This window comes from Channa argus, chromosome 18, assembly GCF_033026475.1.
Source record: "Channa argus isolate prfri chromosome 18, Channa argus male v1.0, whole genome shotgun sequence".
Classification (NCBI taxonomy): domain Eukaryota; kingdom Metazoa; phylum Chordata; class Actinopteri; order Anabantiformes; family Channidae; genus Channa; species Channa argus.
In genome coordinates, this window is record NC_090214.1 from 9,622,945 (window position 1) to 9,649,728 (window position 26,784).

The 26,784-nt window shown below is 40.3% G+C and overlaps 1 protein-coding gene and 1 long non-coding RNA gene across 11 annotated transcripts in view; one reads left to right on the forward strand and one right to left on the reverse strand.

Annotated features, from left to right (window-relative positions):
* Window positions 1–1,747: 1,747 nt before the first annotated feature.
* The window catches only part of dnm1a (dynamin 1a), a 42,948-nt gene continuing 17,911 nt past the window's right edge, over window positions 1,748–26,784 (reverse strand). For 2 of the 10 annotated variants that reach the window (XM_067485086.1, XM_067485085.1), the window contains exons 11-23: window positions 25,221–25,307; window positions 24,525–24,595; window positions 24,371–24,422; window positions 23,264–23,275; window positions 21,477–21,590; window positions 8,811–8,920; window positions 8,251–8,362; window positions 7,958–7,972; window positions 7,332–7,502; window positions 6,976–7,217; window positions 6,563–6,766; window positions 5,668–5,704; window positions 1,748–4,481 (exon numbers count right to left, since the gene is read on the reverse strand). In XM_067485086.1, coding sequence (XP_067341187.1) covers window positions 5,683–5,704; window positions 6,563–6,766; window positions 6,976–7,217; window positions 7,332–7,502; window positions 7,958–7,972; window positions 8,251–8,362; window positions 8,811–8,920; window positions 21,477–21,590; window positions 23,264–23,275; window positions 24,371–24,422; window positions 24,525–24,595; window positions 25,221–25,307 — 1,212 coding nt within the window. In that variant the 3' untranslated portion in view covers window positions 1,748–4,481; window positions 5,668–5,682. Of the gene's footprint in view, window positions 4,482–5,667; window positions 5,705–6,562; window positions 6,767–6,975; window positions 7,218–7,331; window positions 7,503–7,957; window positions 7,973–8,250; window positions 8,363–8,810; window positions 8,921–21,476; window positions 21,591–21,829; window positions 21,860–23,263; window positions 23,276–24,370; window positions 24,423–24,524; window positions 24,596–25,220; window positions 25,308–26,784 lie in introns of all 10 variants that reach the window. The other 8 variants (XM_067485078.1, XM_067485077.1, XM_067485084.1 and 5 more) reach the window with 6 other exon arrangements.
* On the forward strand, window positions 15,757–18,101 carry LOC137104253 (uncharacterized). The gene is made up of 2 exons (XR_010911653.1): window positions 15,757–16,825; window positions 17,388–18,101. It is a non-coding gene; the product is annotated as an uncharacterized lncRNA (long non-coding RNA).

Consider the following 26,784-nt stretch of genomic DNA (forward strand, 5'->3'; position numbering starts at 1 on the left):
GGGGAGAAACTGCTCTGCCGTGTTTGCTGGCAGTGTGTCTGGGGTGTTGGCACTTACTGACTGGCTGTGATTGAAGTTTAATACAAAGATTGACTAAATAAAATAACTATTTATTTGGAATAAGTTAGTATCTCAATTAATCAGTTTTACTTTAAAGTAGAAGTACTTTTGGACAGAAGTGAAGGATCATTCAGAGAATTGATTTGGTTGAAGGCTGCTTCTGACAATTTCTTTTCCCTTGAATAATATTTCCCCCCCTTCTCCTAAATAAAACTGATTGAGCAACATAAACCCAGTGTGTATAGATTTCTTTTACCATTTTGTTCTCTGTATAAATAATGATAATAATAATTATTTTAGTTATCAATCACTCTAGATCAGCGGTTCCCAAATCGTGTGCTGAGTTAAGTCCAGGTGTGTGTAAACCGTTCAGGGTTGCAGGTTGCTGGTGCCAATCCCAGCTGTCATTGGACGAGTCAGGGAACACCCTGGACAGCTCTGTCTATGGGCTGATGCAGAACATACCATTATTGTTCGCATTCACATCGATTTAGTCACCAAACAATACATTATTATTGCTATATACAACTACACCAAAAATTATCAGGCAATTTTTAATGTACTACATGATACATTGTATAATTTCCCAACACAAAGGCAAATGGATTTTTCCATTGGTAATGTTCACTAAGCTCTCCACGACTTTTTATGAGGTGGGTGCGACAGAGTTGTGTGAATTACATTCACTCAAATAATTCAATGGTCTACCTAAAATGATTCAAGTAACCAAGAAAGTTCTCTGCAAATTAATTTAGCAACGGTGAGGCTAAATGATCACTCCTCCTGTATTACAACAAAGACAGTAAGTGCAGGAAAAGGAAGGATGGCAAACAGCAGGTATCTGAAGCTGGGGACCCTGTAGCTGATCCTTTCCTCCAAGTCCCCTCCTTTTAGTGGAAAAAAAAAAAAAAGCTGAAATGGAGAGAAACCGTTGCTCTACACACCCCTACACTGCTGAAAAGACCAGTGCTAAAAACACTTTGAACAGTGTTTCCATCTTAATATTAATTTTATGTCACAGTTTAGAAAGGAATGTATTTTGTTGTTCTTTTTTATGTAGAAAATATAAGATGATGTACAATTATGGATTAATAAGCGGTTCATCTCAGCTTCACCGTTACCAGCTCTGTTATGGTTCTGCACAAAGTTTCTATAGTAACAAAGATTATTTTACAAATAATATATATTTTTATTGCCTTAATTTTTACCTTTGGATGAACAAATGTTAACTTGGACTTATTCATTTAATCAACAGCATCTTATTCACTACTTTTTTCTTAAGGTACTTGTACCTATTTTTTTAGTAAAACATTGTAGCTTAAGTATTCTATTAAGTATTCTTTACTTAAGTATTAAGTTTGTTTACTTTTATCACCTCTGGTGATAAGAGTGATAACAGGTTCTTTTTGCATGGCTATAAATAGGTGTGCCTTGAGTTTTGGCTTGTCTTTTAGTTTGCCTCGTACACAAAACGTTAAAAAACACTGTTTTTGATACTTTTCTAGATTCACCGCTTAAGTTATGGATAGTCCAAAAAGACTATCTGGAAGCTGTGAATTTAGGCACTTTCGCTTTGAAATATGTAATAATAATATAAATTATATACATTATTATGTCACAGTCACTGAATAGATTCTGTGATGTTAATATTCACTATTGTAAAGAGAAAAGGCAGACAAAGAGTGAACTCCTTTGGGGTACACTGAGGTTTTTAATGTGTTGACAAGGCAGAGCAGTGCTGCAGGATAAAGTCATTGTTCTCTTCACATCATTATAACTCGATGCAGGATCTGGCTGCTGCAGAAGTTCACATAGTTCACCCCCTCTTCTACACACGGAGAGACAAAAAAAACCCTCTGCTACAAGTTAAAGTATCAAACAACCTGCCGAAGTCCATTTACATCAGTGAAATACACATTTTTGTAGCTCATTATTTCAAACATACTTATTTGTACATAATTTAATCACTAAGCATTTTCATACATTGCAGACTAAATACTTTAAACAGTGGAAGTACAAGTCCCATAATATGCACCACACATATACATAATAACACAGTAAGATATATTCATAATAACCTATTTACTCTTGAATAATAAGTGGAATATGCTTCATTGTCTTTGCTTTGCAGTCATGGACAACTAAGACTAAGAAGGGATCAAGTGTTTGATGTGGGTTTTAAATTACATCAACTGAGGTACAGATGGATTTGTTCTTTTTGTTCAGGGTCAAAGTACAACACATCACACTGACAGCAATGGTAGAAAAGGGGGCAAAAAGATGGGTTCAACTAACTCAGGCTCTCACAGAGCTGTGTGAGGGTGAAACAGAGGGAATGTTTTTAGTTATATGCATAGGCTGTGACTGTTGTCGTGTTTTCACTCACCCCCATGACCACTAAGACAGGGAAGAAAAGAAGAAAAAACAACAAAAGAAACAGAAGATTATCCACCTGAATAAAAAGTTGAAGGTTTTCCTGTTAATGCCAAAGAAGATCTGATGCACAGTGTGATCAAAGCTGACACAGAAACACACTCAAAATAGTTTATTATTCCCTCTGAATATGTAAGGATGTACTGTATGAGCAGTTACTGTAACTAACAGTCTTAGGGTGCAACTCAGGCCACGTGCCCATTCCTTTTATTGGGAAATCTTAAAAACTGTCAAACAGACTGCATTTTAAATTACTCTCCCTATTTAAATCCTCCCTTGATAAGATAATGCTGCAACAAAGCGTGTGAGAAGAGGAGAGGAGGGAGCAGAGGAGAGGAAATGTGCCGCAGGAGGCGCCTCTTTAGGTCAAAAACTGTTTTCTTTGTTGCATAGGTTGTGGAGGCACAGACAACAGCATTTTATGAGGTGCTCGTGACAGAGTTGTGTTAGTCACATGAATAATTTGGTTCTACTACTACTACTTAAAATAATTCAGTAACAGAGAAAGTTCTAACAGATTAGTTGATAATTGGTGAGGCTATGCCAGGCCAAAACAAAAAAAGAAAATCCAAGAAGCCCTTTGGATGGTCGCTCCTCCTGTCCTACAGCAAAGGGAGTGAAGGAGGTGGACGGTGAGACTGGGGGGCCTATAGCTGATTCTTTCCTCAATGATGTCCTTTTTGAGCCCCCTCCATTGAGTGAGTGACAAACGGATAAGAACGAAGCCATTTGACTCATCTAACAGTCAAATGGCAGTGGGGGGCTCTCGGGCCAAGAAGGCCCACCCTTGTTAGGCCGACTGTTTTAGTTGAAAAAAATGCAGAAAAAAAAGCAGAACCCACATGGCTGAAAGAAATGCATAAAAAGAGAACCCTCAAAATCATAAAGGTGAGGAGACGGCTTGTTAAGTTCACAAATACAAGTGGACTTAATTTGGTTAAAGTGCTTCCTCACCGGGCGATTTTGAGGGACCAATGTTAAGGATCAGAATTTGGAATACAAGAGAGAAATGCCAAATTTCAATCATGCAAAATCCCGTCCGTAATGCATCACCTCCTTTAAAGGAATACTTTAAGAATCTTTGTATCTGTTCCTTTCGTCTTAAAGCCTGAAATGCTGCAAGGACAGAGCTTCAGGAAGTTCCGTTAATGTTTTTTACAAAAAACATTTAAAAACATGCATCATGCAGTAAAATCCAGAGCCTTCTTGTTCAGCATGTCATATACATATCAAACCCTCTATTGTCACCCAAATAACTGAACGGAAGAATTTTGCATAATGTTCAGCACAATTTTATCCCCAAATATCTACAACTTCCCAAAGTGTTTTCCTTCTAGCAAAGCAGGTGATACAGGGTGAGGATGGGATACAAAACTCAATACTGTATGAAGTATTCCTTTAAAATGAAAAATAAAATAAATCAGAAAATGCATTCAAGCAATAAAAGATATGAGAAAATTCTTAATGAGAGAAAAGTCAATCAGCAGCTAGAAAACCCATTAGAAATGCCGTAAACCTCATGATGTAATTGCAAATCTCTACTCCCCTCTTGGTTGAAAATCCCCACCCCCCCAAAAAACAATCTTGTGTGCATTTGCATGTGTATACATGTGTGGATTTATATAAGCAGGGGTGCATGCACATGTGCACATACACATGCCAATTTCTTTCTTATCAAATATGTCATATTTTCTCCAGCATGTTTGTATGTCAGTCATGCAGGTGTGTTTTAAGTATTCTGCATCTCTGTAAAACTGAGAGGGTGTGGGGTTGGGGGCGGGGAGGGGGGGGGGGGGGGGGGCGGCTTATTTGTTAAGGGGGAGTTGTAGGAACAGGAGAAGGAACCAGCTCAGGTCAGTTGAGGCAGAAAAACAACAGGAAGGTGGTGCTGTTGCCCTTGGCCTCTCATCCAGTGGAGGAACGAACGGACGGAGGCAGGAGGGAGGAGCTCAGAGGTCTAGTGGGTTGGAGAAGGTGGGGGTCTCCGACTGCCGTGGACACACAAACACACACAGGAACAGATACAAAGTGGAGAGGACGGCAACAAGAGTTAGTGTTTTCAAGTAGTTTCTGGGCCCTTGCGTAAATCCATGCACAAAAACAGAAATACTGCACCCTCACCCACACAAATGATCACATTGACACAAACAGCAGCACAGACACATCAGGTTCAGGTAATGAGACCACAATGCATTTTATGTATTTTGGCTATTAAGGCCAAAAATGAAGTTCCTTTATAATCATTCCCACAACAAATTCACCTCATTAGTAAAATCCAATAAATTTTCTGTTAGCAGTTTTTGTTTGTTATGCTCAGTAAATGACGTGATACTCGTAGAAACTCTAAAGATTCACATGCAAATTGTAGGATGTCCTTTGCGTTGTTGTTGTTGTTGTTGTTAACATGGGTGTTTATTTGTGATGGGCATCAAGTGAAAAGTGAAAGTTACACTGTATGTAACAACAAATCTCTGAGATTTGATGGAATTATAACTAGGATCTTTGACACAAATGTATCCAATGAGGTGCTAATGATTTTGAAGAAGTCTACTTTAATTGTCAAGCTGTGTGTCACAGCCAGCTCTGATGCCCGCCGTTGATCATGAGCAGCCAAACTACAGTAGCTATAACTTCCTGTTGTGTGTCTTGTGTGTCCCTCAGCTAACTCCCTCCATGTCTCCCCTACGGTATAAAAAGCTCTTCTATTGTAGCTAAACTTTTAGTAGGCAGAAACCACCTAAAGATGCATAAACTATACATTATAATAATCTTCCCGCATCAATTTCCACCTGTTCAATTAAAGTTAAAGTATCTCAGTTGAGCAGAATACTGATGTGCTGCAGTTAGGGGTGGATGGGATGTCATGAGATATATACATCACACACAACACAGACAGAAAACCAGCAACAATCTTTAGGATTTGGACATTTGTGTTGACTCCTGATTTTTTCGTTCTGGCACACTCATCTTGTTTTGCCTCTAAACAAATACATTTGCATCAACTCCAAACTGCTGTGACCCAAATCAGCTCACACACTGATGCAAACACACACGCTCACTGAAGTGGATGTGTGTGTGAGTGTGTGTTTGCCCATGCAGCACTCTGTGAAGAAGAGAAGAAAAGTGATGGTGGGTCCTGATTATGGCAATGATGGCGGACAGTACGCAACGTACCAGAAACGTTAGTCCTCACTGGTCAGTGATAGTGATTCTGTAGAAGGAACCATAGTCATGTGTGGGACAGAGGTGTGGTGAGGAAGAGAGGGATGAAGAAGAAGAAGAAGAAAAGAGAAAAGGAGTGCAAACAGTTACAGTGCAGTAACTGACCTGTGTCACACGTGCTCAGCTCTCACATAGAACAGACCAGAATCTAGGGAAGTGGTTTGGTTGGGAAAACCAACGAAAGTTTGCGAATTTGACCTACACAAATTTCGAGGCTAAATTTGCCAGTGAGAGCTTTGCTCCGTGACACTAGTGTCTCCTAAGGTAAAAGAGACAAGCTGCTACTAAAACAACGGTCCAGGTTAAAAACATTAGCTAGCTCACAAACACAAGCAAGCACAAGGCGACTTTTAGGGCTTCAAAGGCAGTAAGGGAAAACAGAAATGAGAAGGCTTTTCATTATCCTGTTGACCCTGATTTCAGTCACTGTGGTGTTTGGTGATGTTGATGATGTTTGACAGCGTGTTGAACGATCAAAGTGGTGGCAGAAAGATACCAAGAAGTCTAGGTGAAAGGAAGCAGTCAGATATTTTTCCAGACCAAGAGAAAAAAAGGACAAACTGATCATCATATTTATATTTCTGTCTATCCATCTATTGGGGGATCTCTACTCATCTATCTGCTACTGTATGACAGCCAGACCTCTCCACTTTCATTTACCTCCTTTATCCCCAAATCCAGGTGTCTTCACATCCCCCTTAGTAACAGAGAGTATCCAGACTTCAGGTTGGAGAGCTTGTCATTATATTATTACCTAGCTATGGTTTGGATGCTTTTTTCTTGTAAAATCCACACTGGTGAAGAGAAAAGCTGCTAAGGTCAAAAGAGCGCTCATGCTTTTACTCACCTTGGAACACTTGGGGGTGCGCGGTTAGGTCTGGAGGGTACGGTGGGAGGCGGCCCACTGTAAGGGTCGGGAGATGCTCCGGGGCGAGATGGGACAGGAGGTCCCCCCGCAGGAGGAGGCCCAGGTGGAGGTCCACGAGAGCCTGGGCGGGCCGGGGGTCCTGGAGGAGCTCTGCGGTTTGGAGTTGGACTAGCAGCTGGAGACCTGGAGGAAACACAGAGCGAGAGAGGTGTCACGTCAAGCCTTCAAGCTGTCCATGTCTTTGTCCCCTTCTGAGGCCTGAACACTTTTACTGTTTATCGTAAATAATCATTATCTCTTTGTGTCTGATTCCTTGTCAACATTCTCATCTCCTCCACTGCAATTTATAAATCCATAAATTCAATACTGTTTGTGTTGCCATCACGCTTTACCTTCCTCCAGAGCTGGCCCGCTGCACCTGTAGCCAGGAGTCGTCCACAGGCGGTGGCATTGCGGTGCTCACGGTGGTTGTGCTGATGTCACCGATAATGTTTAGGGCCTCCCTCAGGGCGTGGTACATCCGCAGCATCTCATCGCGGTGCTGGGCCTGCTCTGCAGACTCCTCCATTAGGGTGTTCTGGTCGCCACATGAGTACAGATGGGCCAGCAGCTCAGCGTTAATGAACTCCTTAGTCTGGATGCAGATAGACAGAGGTAGATTGGAAAATAATTGTTCAGATCAAAAATCATTTGCTGCAACATTTTAGGGGTATTTTTCTCTTGTGGTCTGGTCACACTGACGACTCACATTGTTAATCATGAGGTGCATTATGGTCTTGGGCATCAAGTCGCGGACAGTCTTGTTGATGATGGCCATGTAGGAGTCAACCAGGTTGCGAATGGTCTCCACCTGTCGCTCCAGCTGAGGGTCCATACTGTGCATGAAGCTGTCAGAACCGTTTTCCTCACTGCCATCACTCTGCAGAAACATATTTAGAGAAATCAATTGCAGAGGGAAAAGTCAAAGAAAAAATAATTGTCAAAGAGGATAAATGTAAGGCAGCATAAAAAAGGAAAGTATTATTTTGTTTCAATTTTTTAATCGGCACTGTAAATTAAGCAACTCAGACTCTGTATATGTGCATTTTATTTACTATACCACACATTGGCGTTTAAAACACATCTGTCTTTTTTCTGAACTATATATGTATTTAAAAATATCCTTTGGTTCATAAAGCCCTTTATAAACTCTGCAAATCTGACTATGATGTTCATTATTACACTAACCACTATTCTGAAACCAAGTTCGATAAATATTGATGCCGTCAGCTCATCAAGCTCAAAGTAATAAGTATGAAATATGATGAAGTCTAGAGAAATTGTCTATAAGACACCAACAAGATGAAAATGTCTTGTACAGACGAAAGAACATACCTTTCCTTCCTTCTCCTTCAGGTTAAACAGCAAAGGATGAATAAAAGACATTGAAAGGGACAAATATCATATGAAAGACATGACAACATTAAAATAGACTTTACATGCACATCAAAAACAGATTTGACTTTTTCTCTACATTATTTTGACAACGTGAAGGTTAAGAATGTACATAAGAATCTACACGTGCATGTACAATTACTGTGAATGCGGCTTTGAGAACAACATTTAATGTATTTAAGATAAAAAAGAAATGCAATATAACGCTGTGTGCACTTCTAAATGAATCTTACAGTGACCCGTTCAGGATAAACTCCAGCTCTGAGGAATGAGGCCTTCCATGCATCAATATCCTCCTGACTCTCACAGGCCAGCTCCAGCTGACGGTAGTCCTTATACACATTCCTGTGGACATGCAAAACAAACTGCATGATGTTTCATCTTAGGTACACTGGATTTATTTCACAGCAATAAAGTCCCTCAATAGTTTTCAACTTGAGATTTAAGTTAAAAATATAGAATGATTTATATATATATGAAAGTATATAAAGCTATTAAAGTAGCTAATATTATCATACTGTAAAAAAACATTCTGCGTAAATAGTACCTCTGTTTTTATTACTTTAGGTAAATTTTATAACCAGTACCTCTGTTGTTGAAATTACTTTTTAAGCAAAACTTTAAAAATTGACTTTTGATTCTACTATAGTTATTGCACAGTGTGATTGTAATATGGTGTGTGTGTGTGTGTGTGTGTGTGTGTGTGTGTGTGTGTGTGTGTGTGTGTGTGTGTGTGTGTGTGTGTGTGTGTGTGTGTGTGTGTGTGTGAGAGAGAGAGAGAGAGAGAGAACACCTCTGCTCGGTGTTGAAGAGGGCAAAGATGTGTTTGCTGGACATGAAGCCTTTCTCCACATCGCGCAGCTTCAGGTTGTCCACCTGCAGCATGTACTTCTTCTCTTTCTCCTGCAGGGGGCGAAAGAGAAACATCTTGGTTACACAGCTGCAAGGGCCTAACTGGCCCCATCACTGAGGAATTTGGCTCAAAATCAAAAACAGTTATAGAGATTTACACCATTAGCAATGCATTTTATAATAAAATGAACAAAGCTCCAAAACAACCACTTCAAAATTCAAAATTAGATGCTGAATTTTTCTTGTGGACTGAGCAATCTGCTACTTAATGTATATGATTTTGCTGCTTCAACTGCAGAAACAAACATTATGTGTTACTAAGATTAAAAGAGAAAGAACTCTGGAAACTTGCATTAGATTTAGTGGCAGAGAAAAAAGGGAGAAGAAATAGGTAGGAGAGGCGAATGGGAAAACCGTACACAGGCCCAGAGTCTGTGGTTTTGATTACAATTGTGCAGGGTAAAAAAAGGGTGAGCAACAAATGAGAAACACATACATACACAGAGAGAGAGAGAGACTCAAAGAGAGACGGGAACTGACTTCCAGAGTAGAAATCTCTTGTACTTGTAAATCTGCACACAACATATGATATCCAGACATCCAACTATTTATGAATCAGGGAAACTCAAAGTTAGTCAGCTCAGTCTGACACATGCCAGCACGCTCTCTCCCCCTCAATCTCAGTGTTTCTCACTAAATAACAAAGCTCGAAAGTCTAAAGTTTTTTTATACGGTCAAATTACATGTGTGTGTGTGCGTGTGTGTGTGTGTGTGTGTGTGTGTGTGTGTGTGTGAACATTTTACACACAGTAAAATTTGAATAAACTAAATAAGAAGCCAAAAATAGCACAGGGTGAGTGAGTTTATATAAACAAAGCTTAAAAATGCACGTGCACACACACACACAGACACACACGCACAAAGACACATACACACTCCTTTGGTAGTCTCTAACTAACCCTAAAACCATCTGGATAGCTAACCACCAGCCTGTCCTGCCCAACCCAGTGTGAGTGTGTGTGTCAATGAGTAAGAGAGAGAGAGAGAGTGTGTCACAAGTGAGCGATTGGGGGGTTTGTGTGTGTGACCAAACTCCTTCATCAAAGGATTTATGACCCGTGCAGTCAAATGGTCATTCCCCTAAATGCATATAAAAACACATACACACACACACACAAACACACATTTGGCAACACTGGTCCGACCAGGTGTCGGTTATACAACACTAAACAAGCAGTCGCCCCAGACTGCTAAATGCTGACATCATCATTTATAGTGGTGAGGAGGGTAAAGAGGTCCTCATCTTCCATCTGTACTTACTTGAGTATTTCTTCATCTTTGCCTTTTTCCTTTTCTCCCTCCTCTCTGTCTTTTTTTCCCTCCTTATTTCCCTTGCTCCCCTTGCTCTCTACTTTCCCTCTCCCTGGGAGTGAGCAACCTTGGACAGATTCATACATTTTCCTCTCCTCTGGCCAGTAAATCCAGTCGAGAGAGTTGGAATAGGAACAGGAGGGGGGAACTAGTGTTTGGTGATGTGGGAAAAATACAGCAAAACGGAGCTCCTGAAGCAGCGAAAGAAAGAATAAATATATATAAAACAAGCTAGACATAATAAATGTTACATGATTAGATGCTATTAAGACAATTAGAGACACTATTTGGGTGTGAGGATGAAAGAAGTGAGGCTGGTGCAAACAACGCTATGGACGCATGACTATTACTTGAGCTCCACGCACAGACTTCTGACACACACACACTTTAGACAGATTACCACATTTTTCTTTCTATCAGCCTTTCTGTTTTGTGAGTGTGTGTTTTCTGTCTGAGCTTGTGTGAGTCCGGGGAAGTTGGAGATTGAGCTTTTTACCACATGCTCTCATAAAATCCACTCAGTGAGTACAGGCAAATGTACAGATTTCAGATGTTACACACACACACGGACTTCAGACAAAAAAGCTGACATGACATATATGACTTACTGAACATGAGATATATAGAAGCACACACTTTCAATTTCATCTTTTTTTCTGCAGCATTTTACTTGCATAAGACCCGACTTCTGTGAATCTGGGCTGTCAGCAGACTATAACAAATTACTGTGTGTCCATGGCCATTTGTATAAACACCAGTTTTTTTATAGTTACTATAACATTTACAGTAACCTCACTTTGTCTTCCCCCACTCCACCTTCATCCAGCTTCCGATTGACTGAACACACCTGACCCAGGCACTGGGCTGTGGGTAGTTCAGGGAGAGTTGGAAAAAACAGCAGGACAGTGTCTGTCAAGGACCATGGTTGAGAACCACTGATTTACAGTATCATTTAAGTATTACTACTGCTGTCTCCATGTGCAAGTAAAAATATGATAATCACTAAAGATAATCAGTCTATCTAATGACCCAAGCAGCTGCACACGGAGAACAGATCTGCTAACACTCCCTTCATTTGTCGATCAAAGCTGCTGTTAAAGAGTATTTCTTTACCCATTTACATTTCTACAACTCTAATCACATCTTGTGCTTCTTGTGATACAAGAACTTGAGTCTTGTTTATTGTGCTCTACAGTAGTTTATTGACAGTCAAAATCAACTGACAACATTATAATTATAGTCTTTTACTGCCAGCCACCTCCTTAGGAGTCCCTCCAGTGATCCTTGGTCCTTTTTCTAAAATGGCCTTATATTACCGCATTTGCAACGAACTGTGGTTGTAAATGTTTAGGACGATGTCATATCTATAGCACCCCACCTCCTATGCGGCATCCATGCATATTTTACTCAGGGCAATAAGGAAGCATCGGGTCAAGTTCTTGCCACCCGTAAAAAATATGTCATTTATATTTTGAATTTATCCTTTAACTTGGAATTCTCGGTTTGGAACCTTTAACAGTTAGTTTGATCAATCTTTCCATTTCAGCATATAACAGTGCAGTAAACTGTTTAATAAATTATTTTCATTTATATCTGAACAATATGCATCAAATGTAGTATTACTGTCTGAGTGTGTATAGGATTTTCTCTTCATCACACGCACACACGCACGCACATGCGCACGTGCGCGCGCAAATGTACACACACAATGGACACGGCCGTGCACCTGGTAGTTAACCTGTGGGGTTTGCAGCAGAGTGTGAGCAAAGAACTTTCCAGGGTTTTATTTTTCTAGTGAGTAATAGTGGGCTAATTATGAAAATCCAGAGGAAGTTCGCTTGTGGATTCATAAAGTTACTCTGCACACTCTGCACATCATCCAAAATATGGCTCCAGTACCTAAACACAATTTAAAAAATGTGGATGTAATATTGTTTCTCACACACACACACACACACACAGATACTGAAGTATGTATAAACACCACACACACGCACATGCACACACTGAGGACCTTGCACAAGCCGTATCCAATTAACACTTTGAAACAAATCTGAGTAGTTTGGTGGGCAAAACCAAGAAGATAGTCGTTTACAGCATCCATGTTGTTTTAAGACCTGAACATCTTAGTGTGTCTATGTGTGTGTGGTAGCGTGTATGTTGATGGGAGTCTGATAGAAAAGTCCTGGTGACTTGGACCATGCATCAAAGAGCTGCGGAGAAGCCGCACGGCATCTGGGAGCAATAACGTTGTTTCTAACCCTTCATTACCACAAAGACTGGGCCCTGGGTGGCAGCCAATGGCAATTTTCACAACCCTCCTCCTCACCTCCCTCCGCTTTTCTTTCCCTCCATTCTTCTGCCATTCCCTTATTGAGTTCTGACTTTTCAAAAATTAAACACAGAGAGCAAGTCTTACACGATGGGGGTGTGGAAAGACATGGAAAGCATGAAATTTGTTGGGTTTGTAGCAATTACACTGGTTTAGCATCAGTGCCAAATTAAAAGAGCTAAGGAGCCTTCGACAAACATGTTGTTAATAAATGATTCATGGAGTATAAATTGTCAGAGCATAATCAACTTTTGCTAGAAGAAAATGTTTACGTAATCAAAAAACCCACTAACGCTTGCAAGTCTTTGTTTGGTCTGTGGGTATTGTGTACTTTTTGAGAAACAACAGAAACAGCAAATAAAGAACTTTAATTTGACTAAAATGCTGTTTGAACTTTATTTAAAGTGAGGCCACATGTTGCCAACATTTAAATTAGCACCAGCAAATTATTTTGCAGCGAGAACTGCAATTGGGAGCAGTTAGACTGAAGCTATTCTGGGATAATGTGTAAAAACACACAGCTGTTCATGAGTCATGAAGCTACAAACTTGTGCAATAATGCTCATAACAAATCACGCCGGGCAGCGTGCCAGTATCCACGCTCTCTGATACTTCATATATCATAGAAAAGTGCTACTTGATAACTGTGGAGCATAAAGGGTTTTCTAGTTCATTTGTCAGCTGCGGACAAAATGTTTCAGGAAAACAAATCAAACAGTTTCACAGGGAAAAACATTCGCCCGATTTCTTGTTATCTCAGATTCATACAGATGTATGATGTGTTCTGTTTTGGAGGATCTTGCTCCTCTGGTATTTTTGTTTCAGCGTCCAATCTTAATTGAATCTGTCTGCCCATTTCTCCTTAAAGAAGTGACTCCTGTGCTCCATTCCTGAGGGAATGAACACAAACCAACATAAACTTGTTCATGGAGGAAGGAAAGGTGGCGTCCACATGATAATGACACATTCAATCAGTGATCTGGTTGAAGCCTGGCAGGTCAGTAAATACCTTCCTGTTCAGCGGCTAATTGCAAAGCAGTTAATTATCTGCCCTGCGTTTACTTCTGCAGAGGGTCAGTGTCTCAACCTTGGGGCTAGTCAGGACATGTGATCAATCACCGGTGACCACCACAGAGTAAGAGGAGGAGGAGGAGGGAGGCCAGACCCCAGCCCACTAACCACATAAACACAAGAAAATCCCCACAAGTTTAGCAAATCTCATGACAGAGCACAAATGTTTGTTCAAACAAGTCTATAGTACAATAAAAAAATTAATGCAAAAAGTACTTCTAACTCAAACCTACACATACTTATATTAGAATCAGGCTGTCGTCTTTTTTATGATCGTGCTAGTGGTGATCCTTTCCATGGGTGGAGAAGAAGTATTTTACAGTACATATAGTAAATGTAGGACTTTATTTATGATCCTGTCTCAATCGGTACTAAAGCAAAAATATCAAATAAAAACAATCAACAACGCCAACACTAAATCTAGTTCTAGTTCTTTCAACCCTAAAACCAAGAATTAATCTTTAAACAGCATTTTGAAGCTGTGAGGACTGAACAAAGATATCCTCACTTGCAAGTTTCAAATCTCAAACTGGTCCTTACAAGGATAGCCATACAATTCCACAGACACACATAGTACAGCGTGCCAAAAGACACACAGGTTCACACCACTGTGGTTTCTTATCTTTCCCTTGTTGACTCTCGTCCCAACTTTTGTTTCTCTAATGATTTTTGTATTGACATTGTGCTATGCAGGGAACACTCAGCAAAAAAAATGATAATTTACATAAAAAGAAAGACACATCACACATTTACCTCATCCTCATCCTCTGGATAAACTCGGAATTATCCACAAACCTGAGACTCTGTCCTTTATTTAGTACACCTTCTGGTACAATGCTTACTATGTTTTCTAAGATTTCCGGAGGGATTAATAAATAAAACAAATAAACGTTCTCCCATCTTTGCTGCATCCATGCTGCTTTTCCTAATGTTATTAAATTCACTGATATATTTAAATGTGGATTATGGATTGTTCGGATCTGTGGATCCTGTTTCCATTGACAAACAAAGATGGTGAAGTTGGCAGCATTTTGGGTTTTGTGAAGAATTTCGGAAAGACCCACTGTAACTGCAGTTAAACCATTTACATTGTTGTATTTTCCACACAGTTTTTTCTCCCGTGGATTTTCAGTAAATATTTGATGTTTTATCTGCCTAGTAGCTCAATGGGTAGAGCAGCATAAGGGGATGGGAGAGTCTGCGGGATCAAATGCCAGCCTAGCTACCAGGTGTAACCCTGAGTGAGACACTCAGCGCTATCTTCCTGGGCGCCTCCTGTGGCAGAGAAAGAATTCTATTGCACAAAAATTGGCAGTCGATGGCTTTAAAGAATTATCGAAACGGGAAAACAAAGGCAGAAACAAACTTTTCATGTCAGTATTAAGCAGCATGACAAGACAGAAAAACATGGAAACTGAGTTTACTCTGGATGTGTGTCATTGTGTGTGTATGTCTGCATATTTCTGGCTTTACTGAATAAGAGTTTGAAAAGGAAGCTGCCTGCCTGGTCATCCAAACAGTGGAAACAATGTTGATGTGACCGCAGCACTCCCCCCACCCAGCCATTAAAATTCAATCCTTCCAATCCATGAACCCAAGAACTTAACTGCAATAATGAAGCATCTCTTCCCAACTGAGGATGATTTCTGTCCTTCTATTTGTGTCTCTTTTATTTCTGTTGAAGCTCTGTGCTCGCTGGGCATAATTTTGCCCCCTTTTCGCCTCACATTTTTAACCTGCTTCCTCAGTTTCTCCCACTTTCCCTCCACATCCCTCCATCTCTGCCAGTACTGCTGACTCGTTTCCCCCCGGGATTGTGCCTGCTTTGATTTGGAGCTCAGAAACTATAGCTAAAACAAACACACGGCCTTGGCCACCTCTGCGCACACACGCACACGCGCGCACACACACGCGCACGCACACACACACACACACCTAGTAACAATAGCATTGATTGCCTCTGTCTATGACAAATCAAATCTCAACTATGAATCACATTGACTCGACTTCTTGTCCACACACACACACACACACACACACACACACACACACACACACACACACACACCTCTTTCGCTCTGGTTCTGATTTACCAGTACTATGTCACTCTTCCAAACAGCACCCACCCCCCTCTGTGTGTGTGTGTGTGTGTGTGTGTGTGTGTGTGTATGTGTGTGTGTGTGTGTTGGGAAGGCTGCAGAGTTGCATAAAGGACTCTTTATTCGAGTCGGACAGGGAGAGGAAATCAGCTTTAGAAGTAAAAACAGAGGGAGCAAGAGAGAGATGGAGACCACAGGGCTGCACATCTGGAGTTATTACAAGGCTTCCTCTGGCTTGCCAAGAAAACGCTGACATTCCTGCCCTTCCTACAAAGACCATGGAGCCTCTGCTCTTATCCAGCATACTCCTACACACATCCATCACTCACAAACCACTTATACACATACATGTACCATATGTAGGCGTGCACACACATACTAGATGGAAGAGGAGAACTTGCAGACACTTTCTAAAACACGTCATATGCGTCGAAACGGCGCACACACATACGCTTCCACTAAAAAGTTCCCTCCCTCAGCAACCAATCTTTCACTCCCTCCTAAACTTTACAACACGCATGCCGAATGTATGCATCTCACTTCCTGTTCACCTTTGACCTTACACTTTCTCCCAAAAAGTCAGTTTAAAAACGCAAAAAGAGAGTAAGAGGGGGAAAAGCCAGACAGAGGGAGGGGAGAGACGGAGAAGAGGAGAGAGGAAAGTAAAAATGGGGGGCAGGCGAGCTCCTCCTCCTCCTCCGTCTTTCTCCATATCTCCTCTCTCTCTCTCATTCCTTTTTCTCTTTCTGTCTCTTGAAGGGGAAGCTCGGTGGCCAGTCTTTTGCCACGTCGAGGCACCAGCCACCTTTCTCGCCAGGAGAGCATCAGTTCCTTTTTTGTTGTTGTTGTTGTTATTGTTGTTTACATTTTTCTTTTCACTCTAGGAGGCTTGGGAAGACAACTCCAACAGACGCAGAAGCAACATTTGTAGGCCTGGTTTCGTCTCAACGGTGCGTCAGCGTTGAATGAAAGGACATCGGCAGATGAACTGGCGCTAACTAGCCAACACGGAGACTATCAGTCGATAAATAGAAGAGACATCCCTCAAAATCGAATACGAGAAAGGAGAACATCGGGTCACAGGTAGTTTTTCTGCTGTGTCAAGGATAGGAAAGGTTGCAGTGTTGTAGTGGGAGGCGTTAGGTCAGACTTGGCTGAGATGCTGATAAGTTGCTAATCGGGAACCAAGAGCACTGACTCATTGGTGTTTTTCACCTTCTGAAAATGTATCAGTTGTTGTTATATAAACTGTTTAACATATACTGGTTTTATTTTACTTATTCGTGACCTGGGGCTCAGAGTAGGTAAAAAAGTCAGAGCTAAATGGGACTTATTTTATAGCTTTTGTATATTTGTTTGTCTGCTTTAATCCACATACAGCAAACATACCCGGAAAAGCTTTTGCCAAGTGAAAGGCACTTTTTTTTAAATCAACTAAAAACTCTTCAAACAAAAAACCAGCATGGGAAATCGATAGTTTAAACCAATAATACCTTTAACAATACACAGAACTACACAAAATAAATGATTTGATTTATTAAATAGATCTTTTATTTTTAAAAATCTTAATGTGTGGTATATCCAGGGTATTTCTGCACCTTGTGTTTTCCCTCCATAGCTCAGTGTGGAATTCTGCTTCTCACAGGAGGGAACGTCACTGGATCTGCCAATCAGTGGCTATCACCTTTGTATAACCTCCCCCCTCCTCCTCCTCCTTCACCTCCCTGCCAGCCCCCTCATCCATCCTTCACAAGTTGCTTCTCTTCCAGCTCGCTCTATGAGCCCGACTGGCACTTTGTAGGAGGAGGAGCTGCACTCAAGAGCCTGATTCTGGATTCACTGTGAGTATCTGCAGCATCTCTGTCCTGAACGTGTGTACATGAGTAGAAAGTTCTCCACAGTAACCTTCAGTCGCCCAGCCCGCCTGCCCAGTGTTCAGACTACCTGTTCAGGAAGTAGTGGTTGTACAGTAGTCTGCACATTGGTTAGGCTGGCTGGGGAAGCACGAGGATGACCCAGAGAGACAAAAAAAGTGAGAGACCCCACGGAGCACTTTAGAGGGAATCCAATCGGCACAAGCAAGCACGCAACACGCAGCACCACTTCTCTTTCATGTGAACAGGCTCAAGCACAAGCCTAAATAAAGCACCTTAAAGCCTAAACGGAGAGGCCTGGCCCTCAGCTTGCATGGATGCATTTGGAAGTGACAGATGCAGAAGTATCCTAAAAACTGTATGTAACAGAGACACAAGGTTATTTATGTCTCGACTGTCACTAACCAAGAATGAAATCTGATGAATATCAAATTGTAAAAATTCTCTGAAATAGTGTAAATAAAGATGTTTAGATATCTATTTGATATTGCTTCTGATTTTCATTTCTCAAGCAGGATCTGAAGTGAACAAATAATAATACAAAAAGGGGAATGACCTTATTTACCTATAGAATGATGTAAATTTAACATTGAAATAATTCCTATAAATATAAATGATGCTCAATGTTTGTTTTTCTACAAAACCAAAAGATTTAACTATGAATAGAAAAAGTTCAACCACAGAGAAAAAAAAATGAACACTTACCAAAAAAGATAAGTAAAACACAGAGTAAACCCCCAGCATCACACTGCACTCTTGACCAAAATCTACAATTATGTCTCTGCCTTCCCTACATCAACTAGCAGCTGCTTTCCCTCAAATGACCATGTAATGTGCAAAGAGGCAGGAAGCCACCATACAAAAATGTTGAAAGAGCAGCCACTCTGTCATTGTGTATTCACTGTTTTTACTAGTCTTTGTATAGCTCTCCCCAAAAAAGACAGACATTTGTTTGTGGCTTTGGTGTTTGTAGGTGACATCATGTGAAACGTTACTAGTTTAGCCGGACCCCCTGCCTCGTTTTCCATTGTTTTCATTTCTAGCTCTTCACCAGGGCCGCAGTTTGCCTTCCAGCCTGCCTGTCTTTGATAAGTGAAGCCACAGTGTACCATTTTGAACTCCCTCTCAAGTACACAAAAGCAAAGTAGAGGGCAGAAATATTCACAGGGTGTCCCATCACAGAGCCTCGTCTACAGGAATGAAAACCACAAACCAACCTGTTTCCATTTAGGACACCACCAAGCACAAGTTTTTTTTTTTTTTTATAAGTCACTGCCCTAGTAACATACACACAATCACACACACCACACTTAAAAGCACACACACACACACACACACACACGCACACACCCACACACACCATGGAGCTGTGTTTCTGGTGAGTGCATTGAAAACAGCAGTCTGCTGTTTCCCCTCAGGCTGTTTACAGCTGGGATCACCAGGCGAGTCTGGCTTTCTGGCAGCTTTACAGAAGGAGAAGGGAAACCCGGGCAGACACACACACACACACACACACACACACACACACATAAAGAGCCAAAAGGAAACAAACAAAGAAAATCTATACGTTATTTATCACTGTGTGTGCCTCTGTACAACACAGTCACTGTAAAAAATGTGTGTGTTTCATCACATGTCCAATAAGTGTATTAAATGACAGTGGGTTGGGCCTTTTTATTTCCAATTTTGTTTTTTTCCTTCATTCAAATCTCGCTCCCTGTCTTTTTCTCCCCGCTTTGGAGCAGCCGGATTCGAAGAACTGGCATGTCCTGTGGTAACAAAGACCAGAAAGTTTCTAAAAGCACACATACATTTACACACATGCACACTAACGAAAACATCCTGGCACCACTAGTTGGTTTGAAAGTTATTATTAGTGTCTAGGTTTGGGCGTGTATATGTGTGTGTGTGTGTGTGTAGGTGTGTGTGTGTGTGTGTGTGTGTATGTGTGTGTCTGTGCGTGCACTTGTGCATGTGTGTGTGTGTGTGTGTGTGTGTGTGTGTGTCTGTTGCCAGACTACAGTGAGGGTTTTCCCCATGACGAGAGGCAGCAAATGAAATGTTGCTGTGCTGTTTTGTTAGTTGGTGTCAGTGTGTCTATGTCAAATTGTAAAGCAAAGATGCACAAAAACTGTTAATTGTTATTAATCCAAACATAAAACTGTTTCTAACTTTTTATAAACTGTGTGTATATTGGCAAGTATCCAGCCAGGTGCATATGTGAGTGTAAGCCCTAACAACCTTCAACCTTCAACATAATGGAAAATTTCTTTTTTCATTCTCATTTTACTGTTGTTTTCTTTTTTTTAACCATTCACCATTCCCTTTCAGCCCCTGCACTGAGCTGAAACACAAGTACCATGTGTTGATTTTGGGTGTCCCCGTTCCGTCGCAATTCTATGATCAAATAAATACACAATACAAGCTGGGAGGGGAAAAGTAGGGAGGAGATAGATTAGCTTTACTAGGAGAACGTGACTTGGAAAGAGTGAGAAAAACGTGAGAGGAGAGACAGACAGATGTATGAAAGGAAGGAAGAAAAAAATGCTGATTGGAAAAGTGACAAGAAAAAGAGCAAAAGGGGAAAACATGAAAGTCCACATAGACTCTTTTGCCTCCTTCACCATCCCTTCCTCTTTCTCTCTATATTTACTTCTACTGTTCAGCTAACAAGAGAAACTCCTGAGTCCTCCCTACAATCCAGTCCCTGTCTTATTCTGTGCCCTGTCTTTGAAATGAGGTAAGTTTATTAGAAGCAGCTTGTCTGTGTGCGTGTGTGTTTTTGTGTGTGTGTGTGTGTGTGTAATTAGGGACAGGGCAGGGGGCTCTGGTATGCACATGTGGGTGCCAGCTTTGGTGTCTGACATGCTGGGGGGTCCTGACTCTTTGGAAAGGGCCTTTTCAGTCCTACACTCACACACACACACACACGCACGCACACACAAACACACACACATATGCGTACACACTCATGTCAGCAAGCAGAGAGGTTGCGGCTAAGGCCTGGAGACAGTGAGACTGTGGCTAGCTCCTAATAGTTCTGCAAAGCATCATGGGAGACCGCTTTGTCCAGTCAGCCCAGTAACAAAGCATATCGGGTCAAATAATTTCAGTGCTCAGAGGACAACCACTGGACTCGACTGTCATATTTGCCAGTTGGGTGAGCAGAATGGATTCTGGACCAGATCGTGGAAAGGAAACACTGAATCTCATGTGGAAGAATAAACAATCAAACATAGTCCGTCTGGTATTGTAATTTGTTGAAAAATATGATCTTGATAAAATTAGATGCATAGTTTTAGCGTGATGCAGACACAAGTGATAATATCTCTGGCTGCATTGCACTGTATTCAGTATATATACAGAAAATTAAGAAAACGAAAAGCAATATGTTACTTAATTTTTAAATACTGTTATCAGCCTCAAAACCGTTTAATCAGTCTCAGCTTTGTAATTCTGGTTTATTTATTTATTTTCCGGGAAAAAATCTATAGCAAAAAAGATTTAAGAGATAATTTCAATAGTAAAATAACTTTAATAGTAAATTTATTTCAGACTGGAATTTGCTTCAGTTCATTCTTTGTCCTTTTTAAAACAGTGGGTCTTTTGTGGTCTTTGGTGCCGCACTGTTCTCTGGACGAAAGTACAAAGCAAAGCAAATAAATGCCACTTGTGACTTTGAATGAGAAATGGAAGATTTGAGTGGCAGGCCTCTGACAGATGATCCACATCTAGGCTGTAGCTCAGTCCAATAACAGGCATCAAACAAATTGTACACAAATACCATGTCAGTAACATGTCAGGCATGTCAGGCAGAAATCTGAATTTCTGTGTGGGACCATCTAAAAAAGCCACCTCACCTCATCATCCTTGTACCAGGACAGCGACTCTGCCGTGAGGATGAACCAGTACTCCTTGGCTCCTCCTTTCATAATGCCAATGTTGTTGATGGTCAGCCAGCCCTTCCTGATCACCTGAGAAAAAACAAATAGGTAAACACACATGGGAAAAATGATCAGAAATAACACCAAAATGCAACAGGCTGAAGTCACCCTCCTTCTGCTGACTGCTTCTAGTGAGTCAATAAGACACGACTGCTCACCTACACGACTAAACACAGTCCTCACACGCTTGTTGCTTGTGTATTTCATTCGCTCCACCATAAACAATCTACACAGTCACACATAAAATGTGCAGTGTACAAGTTATTTACCTTAAACCGATCGGTAACTCCTCTCTCCGGCTGAATGAGAACGTGGAGAGAAGGTTACAAATCTATGCCAGTGCAGGGTACTTAGTAAAGGCCAGATGCACAAAGCTGGTTTACCAGCACATTATAGCTTGCTGCTGGGACGGCAGAGAGGAGTCAGCAAGGGGGGGTGGGGGGTGCACATACGGAAGATATGATGAAAATGGCTAAAGTCAAACCTACTGAAGACCATGCAGTGCAATACAGGAGGCTGACTTGTCCATACTTGCATTACTAGCCACAATAGTTAGCATCACTCAAATAAGTAAATTATGGATTTGTTTGACACAAGTTTCTGATTTGGTCAGTGTCTAAAATAATGTACAATGTGCCTAATTTCTATGTTTAGTTTTTTGGACTAAAATGAAGATCTAAGACAGTCAGGGCAAAACTTATCTGCCTTTGGTTAAACAAACAAAAGATTCATCACAAAATAGAACATTTGAACTACCCCATATAAGGATCTGTTTGATTAAACAAATTGTAAGTAATAATTTTCCATCAGCATATTTGGTGCTAAATTCATAATTTGGAGATTTAAATTATGATACAGTATGAAGTACAGAGGTCAGGTGAGTGAGCGCTGCAGTCAAGGGCCAACTGCAGATATCTATAAACAGGATGTGGACATCACCACTTTGTTTACAATATGCCCTAAACCTTTGACCCAAATCTGGGTGGTTGTTATGACAACTGTGACGTATGTCTGCTACACTGCAGGTTTTCATCTTCGCTGGCTTTCTGCTAATTTGGAAAAGTAAAAGTCTAGTGACATGTAAATAAAAATGTTTGATAACTGCGTTGAATAGAAAAATCTCTCTTCTTGTCTCTTTATCTCTTTGAGATGCAACTCAAGAACACACACTAATTTCTCTTTATCTAGTTCAAACTGCTGCTGGGGGGCATTTCTTGTCACAGTTTTGGAGCCACTCAAAACTGAAACTTTCTTTAACACTGTTGTTTCTGACTCTAATAATAAATTATTATATGCCAATCTTGGTTTGAAAATTTCATGGATTCCCTAGGTGGGGCCGTATACATTAGCAGTTGTGTGTGGATGAGTGGGAGCATGTGTGCCTGCATGGGGGCACAGCTGAAAAGGAGAGGAAAGGGAAGCAGCCAAGCATCCCCAACAACAGCCACCTGTCCATCTACTGGCAGTTAGTATAAAGCTCATTTCACACAATATAAACAACACACATAAACCCGACGTAGGCAGAGGGTAGAAAGATAAGCACATATGCATGAAAGCCTGCAGACATGTAAAGTCACACACTCGCTATTGCTCACACTCACACACACATACACACACATGCACGCGTGCGCGCGCACACACACAAACACTCACACACACACACACAAAAACACACGTGCGTGGGCACACACACACACACTCACCATAATTTCATCCTGTAGCAGAAAACCAAAGGGAGAAGAAGAAAAAGAGGAAGAGACACAGCAAAAGCAGAAATCACTCAGAGGAAACAAGATAATAAGAACATATCGGAAACACCAGAAAACGAAATATATAAAAGCTAAACAATAAAAATAATATACATGAAAAGTTGAGGAGAACCAATTAGAGGCGCATCTAAGAGCAAAAAGGAAATCATGCAAAGGCTGTTTTTGTATGGTAAATGTGCTGTGACTCAGCTGCTAATGTGATGCTATATTTCATACGGTTACTTTACTATGTGGTTATTGCAAAAACCTAGAGAGATTGTTTTTTTTTCTCCTGTTTTTATATTATTACTTATTATTATATAATATTATTTTAGCGAAATGTTCTAGAATATTAAATCATGAAACCAATAAGATACTGTAGGTCTAGTCCAAATAGAAATCTAGACCATGCAAACTTCTTGAGTTTAGTTTTTTGAGAATGCTTCAACATTGTGGCCATTTTGAATAGTTTCATTTATTCTAAACAACAACGATAACAATAATGAACTACTGCACTTAATTAAACTAAAAATATCTATCATGCGACTCTTTGGATCCAGATAGATTTTTAAGATTCAATTTTTTATTAAAATTATTTGGGGGATTGTGCAACCTTGGCAGAGATTACTGATCTGTGAGTGCTTTTTATTTGATGTCATTGTTAATATTTCTGTAGTTGAAGCTGTGGAAACTATCGTGCATGATATTTCACAATCGACCTCAGTTTGTGCCACTATCACCAAAAGTTTTGACACGTGTTGTTCATTAATGCCTGTAACCTGTATATTGTAAGAGCTGCATTGTATAGGATATGGGCAAATGCCCAGGGTAACAGGATACTGTATAGCTGTGCTATGTTTAGCATTGATAAAATGGAGAGCTGAGTGCTAACAGAAGCACACATGAAGTTCAGAAGCCTTTTTTGGGGGGGGGACGAGAGAAAACACATTTGGATGATTTTGGTCTGGAATCATTTTCCTGCAGATCAAAGTTGCCTGAAGAAGCTCTGTATTATAATCTTAGAAATAATAGTGAACGTGTCTGTATATTTCTTGTCAGTACCTGATTGCCAGCTGTCTTTTTCTTGTTCATCTGGCTGATCCTCTGCTGAGCGCTGCACAAAAAACAAATCAGGATATATTTTGGATTGGCCCCAAACTGCCAACATTTCAATAGTCTCAGTACTGGAGAAGAAGAAAAAATAAGTGTAACTAACTTAGCAAAGCCAATAAAGTCCTCATGGTTGGTATTCATGTAGGACAGCTCAATGTCTATCAGCAGCAACACCTGAACAGAGACAAAGCAATTAATGTAATATCAAGTTTTTATGCCTTAACATCATCCCAGTCTGCTTTACAGGGACGTCACTGCTTTCAAGTGTGAATTGAATTCCAATTAAGCGAATGCTATTACTAAAAACTATCTAAAATAATTCAGTGCATTTGAAAAAGCTGAGCTCCCTTTTCTTTTCTGTTTCTTTTTTTATTATTTCTGCTCTTTGGCATCTCTAATGTCATCATTTTTAGAGTCCTTGTATCTAAAATAAATAAACTATCTAAAATAATTCAGTGCATTTGAAAAAGCTGAGCTCCCTTTTCTTTTCTGTTTCTTTTTTTATTATTTCTGCTCTTTGGCATCTCTAATGTCATCATTTTTAGAGTCCTTGTATCATGGAGTACTACAAGTAACATAATGCCAGTGTAAAGTACAGGTGCGGTATAAGTATATGTGTTACTGGGGGGCACTGCTGTGCATCTAATGCATTTGTGTACTTTCTAACACTAATGACATAATTAAATATAATGTTTCAAATTATGTATGAGAAAGTTTTTATACACCCAAAACAGAGATCATTATTACTCTATACAAACCACAAAACACCAATGACTTTCCTTTTGTTTCTGTGTGTTACCTGCTCCTTTGTGCGACTTTCTCTGTCCCTGATGTGTTGAGTGACGATTCTCTCCATCTCCTCCCTCAGCATTGGATACTGAGCCAGCTGTGTGCAAACAGAATAGTAGGTAGGTGGCAGATAAAAAAGAAAACCCAGGTGCCAATACACATACAGGTCACACACGCTGTCACATATTTACTATACATTCACACAAGCTTTAGTAAAGCACTAACATTACTCATCTCACGGAGCCACAACACATAGTTCCACCAAAATAACAAAATATGTTATAAAAACATAATTAAACACATTATATTGTGAGGAGTTTACCCCAGACTCAGCCTTAGTCTCTGCACAGCATGTGGACTTGTGTTAGGATTTTGCTGGATTTTATGTGCAAAACATCTATTTGTTGCCAAAATGGACCAAATGCAAAAGAATAGTGCAAAGTCTGTGATATTACCTCACAAATACAGAATCAACAATGGTACTGGCAGAAAAAAATGCTTTTTCCAGCACACTGTGGGTCTTTTTCCATGAGCTCATCGAAAACCCACAAACACAGACATTGGTGGGCCTCCAATGTGACACAAACATATTTGGAAACGTGTGAGCAAAGAAGAAAAATCCAAACCAAAATCACAGCGCAAGAAAGAAAAATATACGCTGTTTTCCTGCAAGTTACAATGTATCTTTCATGTCTGTCAGATGGTTTAGGGGTAGAGTGGATATCAACAGGCCTCCTCCTGCTTCCCAAGTTGATTTACTGCTTCCTCTAATTCCAATTACAGAGCAGATAGATCCTTTATAACAATGTGGCACACGGTAAAAATTGATGTCAGTTGATGTATTGTGTGTGGATAAATGTCTGAGGATATTTCACCATTCTGCATGTCAGATTCGGTTCACAGGTTTAGAGGTGTGCAAGAGCAGTAATTGATCTACATATTTTGGATGATTGAATCTCTGTAAACCCCCTTTACACAACTAAAAAAAAATGATTAAAAGCATTAGGAATTAAGTGGGTTTCTATGCTTTACTGAGAGCTGCAAAAATTAGCATCCATGACAAACTTAAGCATTCATCTAAACTCAATATCAGTAGGTAATTACATCAGAACATAGGATTTTGAGGCATAGGATAAAAACATCTACACTGTCTGAATTGACCCTGTGTGCTACTTTTAATGCACTAATGAAACAATATCTTTCTCCTGCTTCTTAGTTACTTTATTTATGGTGCTATGTATTATTAATATTAGAGCTAGTCCAATGTAAGATTATACATTCTCTGAATCCTACTGTACATGGACCTCTGTCTGAAAGCTCATGTTACACCTCAGACCTAATTGTTTCAGCATTAGATTGTGTATTTGGAATTAAAATTAATTAAAATTAGTCAGCCTGACACATATATTGTTATGATGGTCAGCCTGTGACAGAGGTTTCACCCATCAGTTGGAGTTTGGGTTTATAAGTTAGCTATAAATGTATATTTACTATTTGTACTATATGTTTCAGCTGACAAAAACAATGGTCACAAGTGAAAACAAGAAGTCTGATTTTGTTTAGTTCAGTGCACA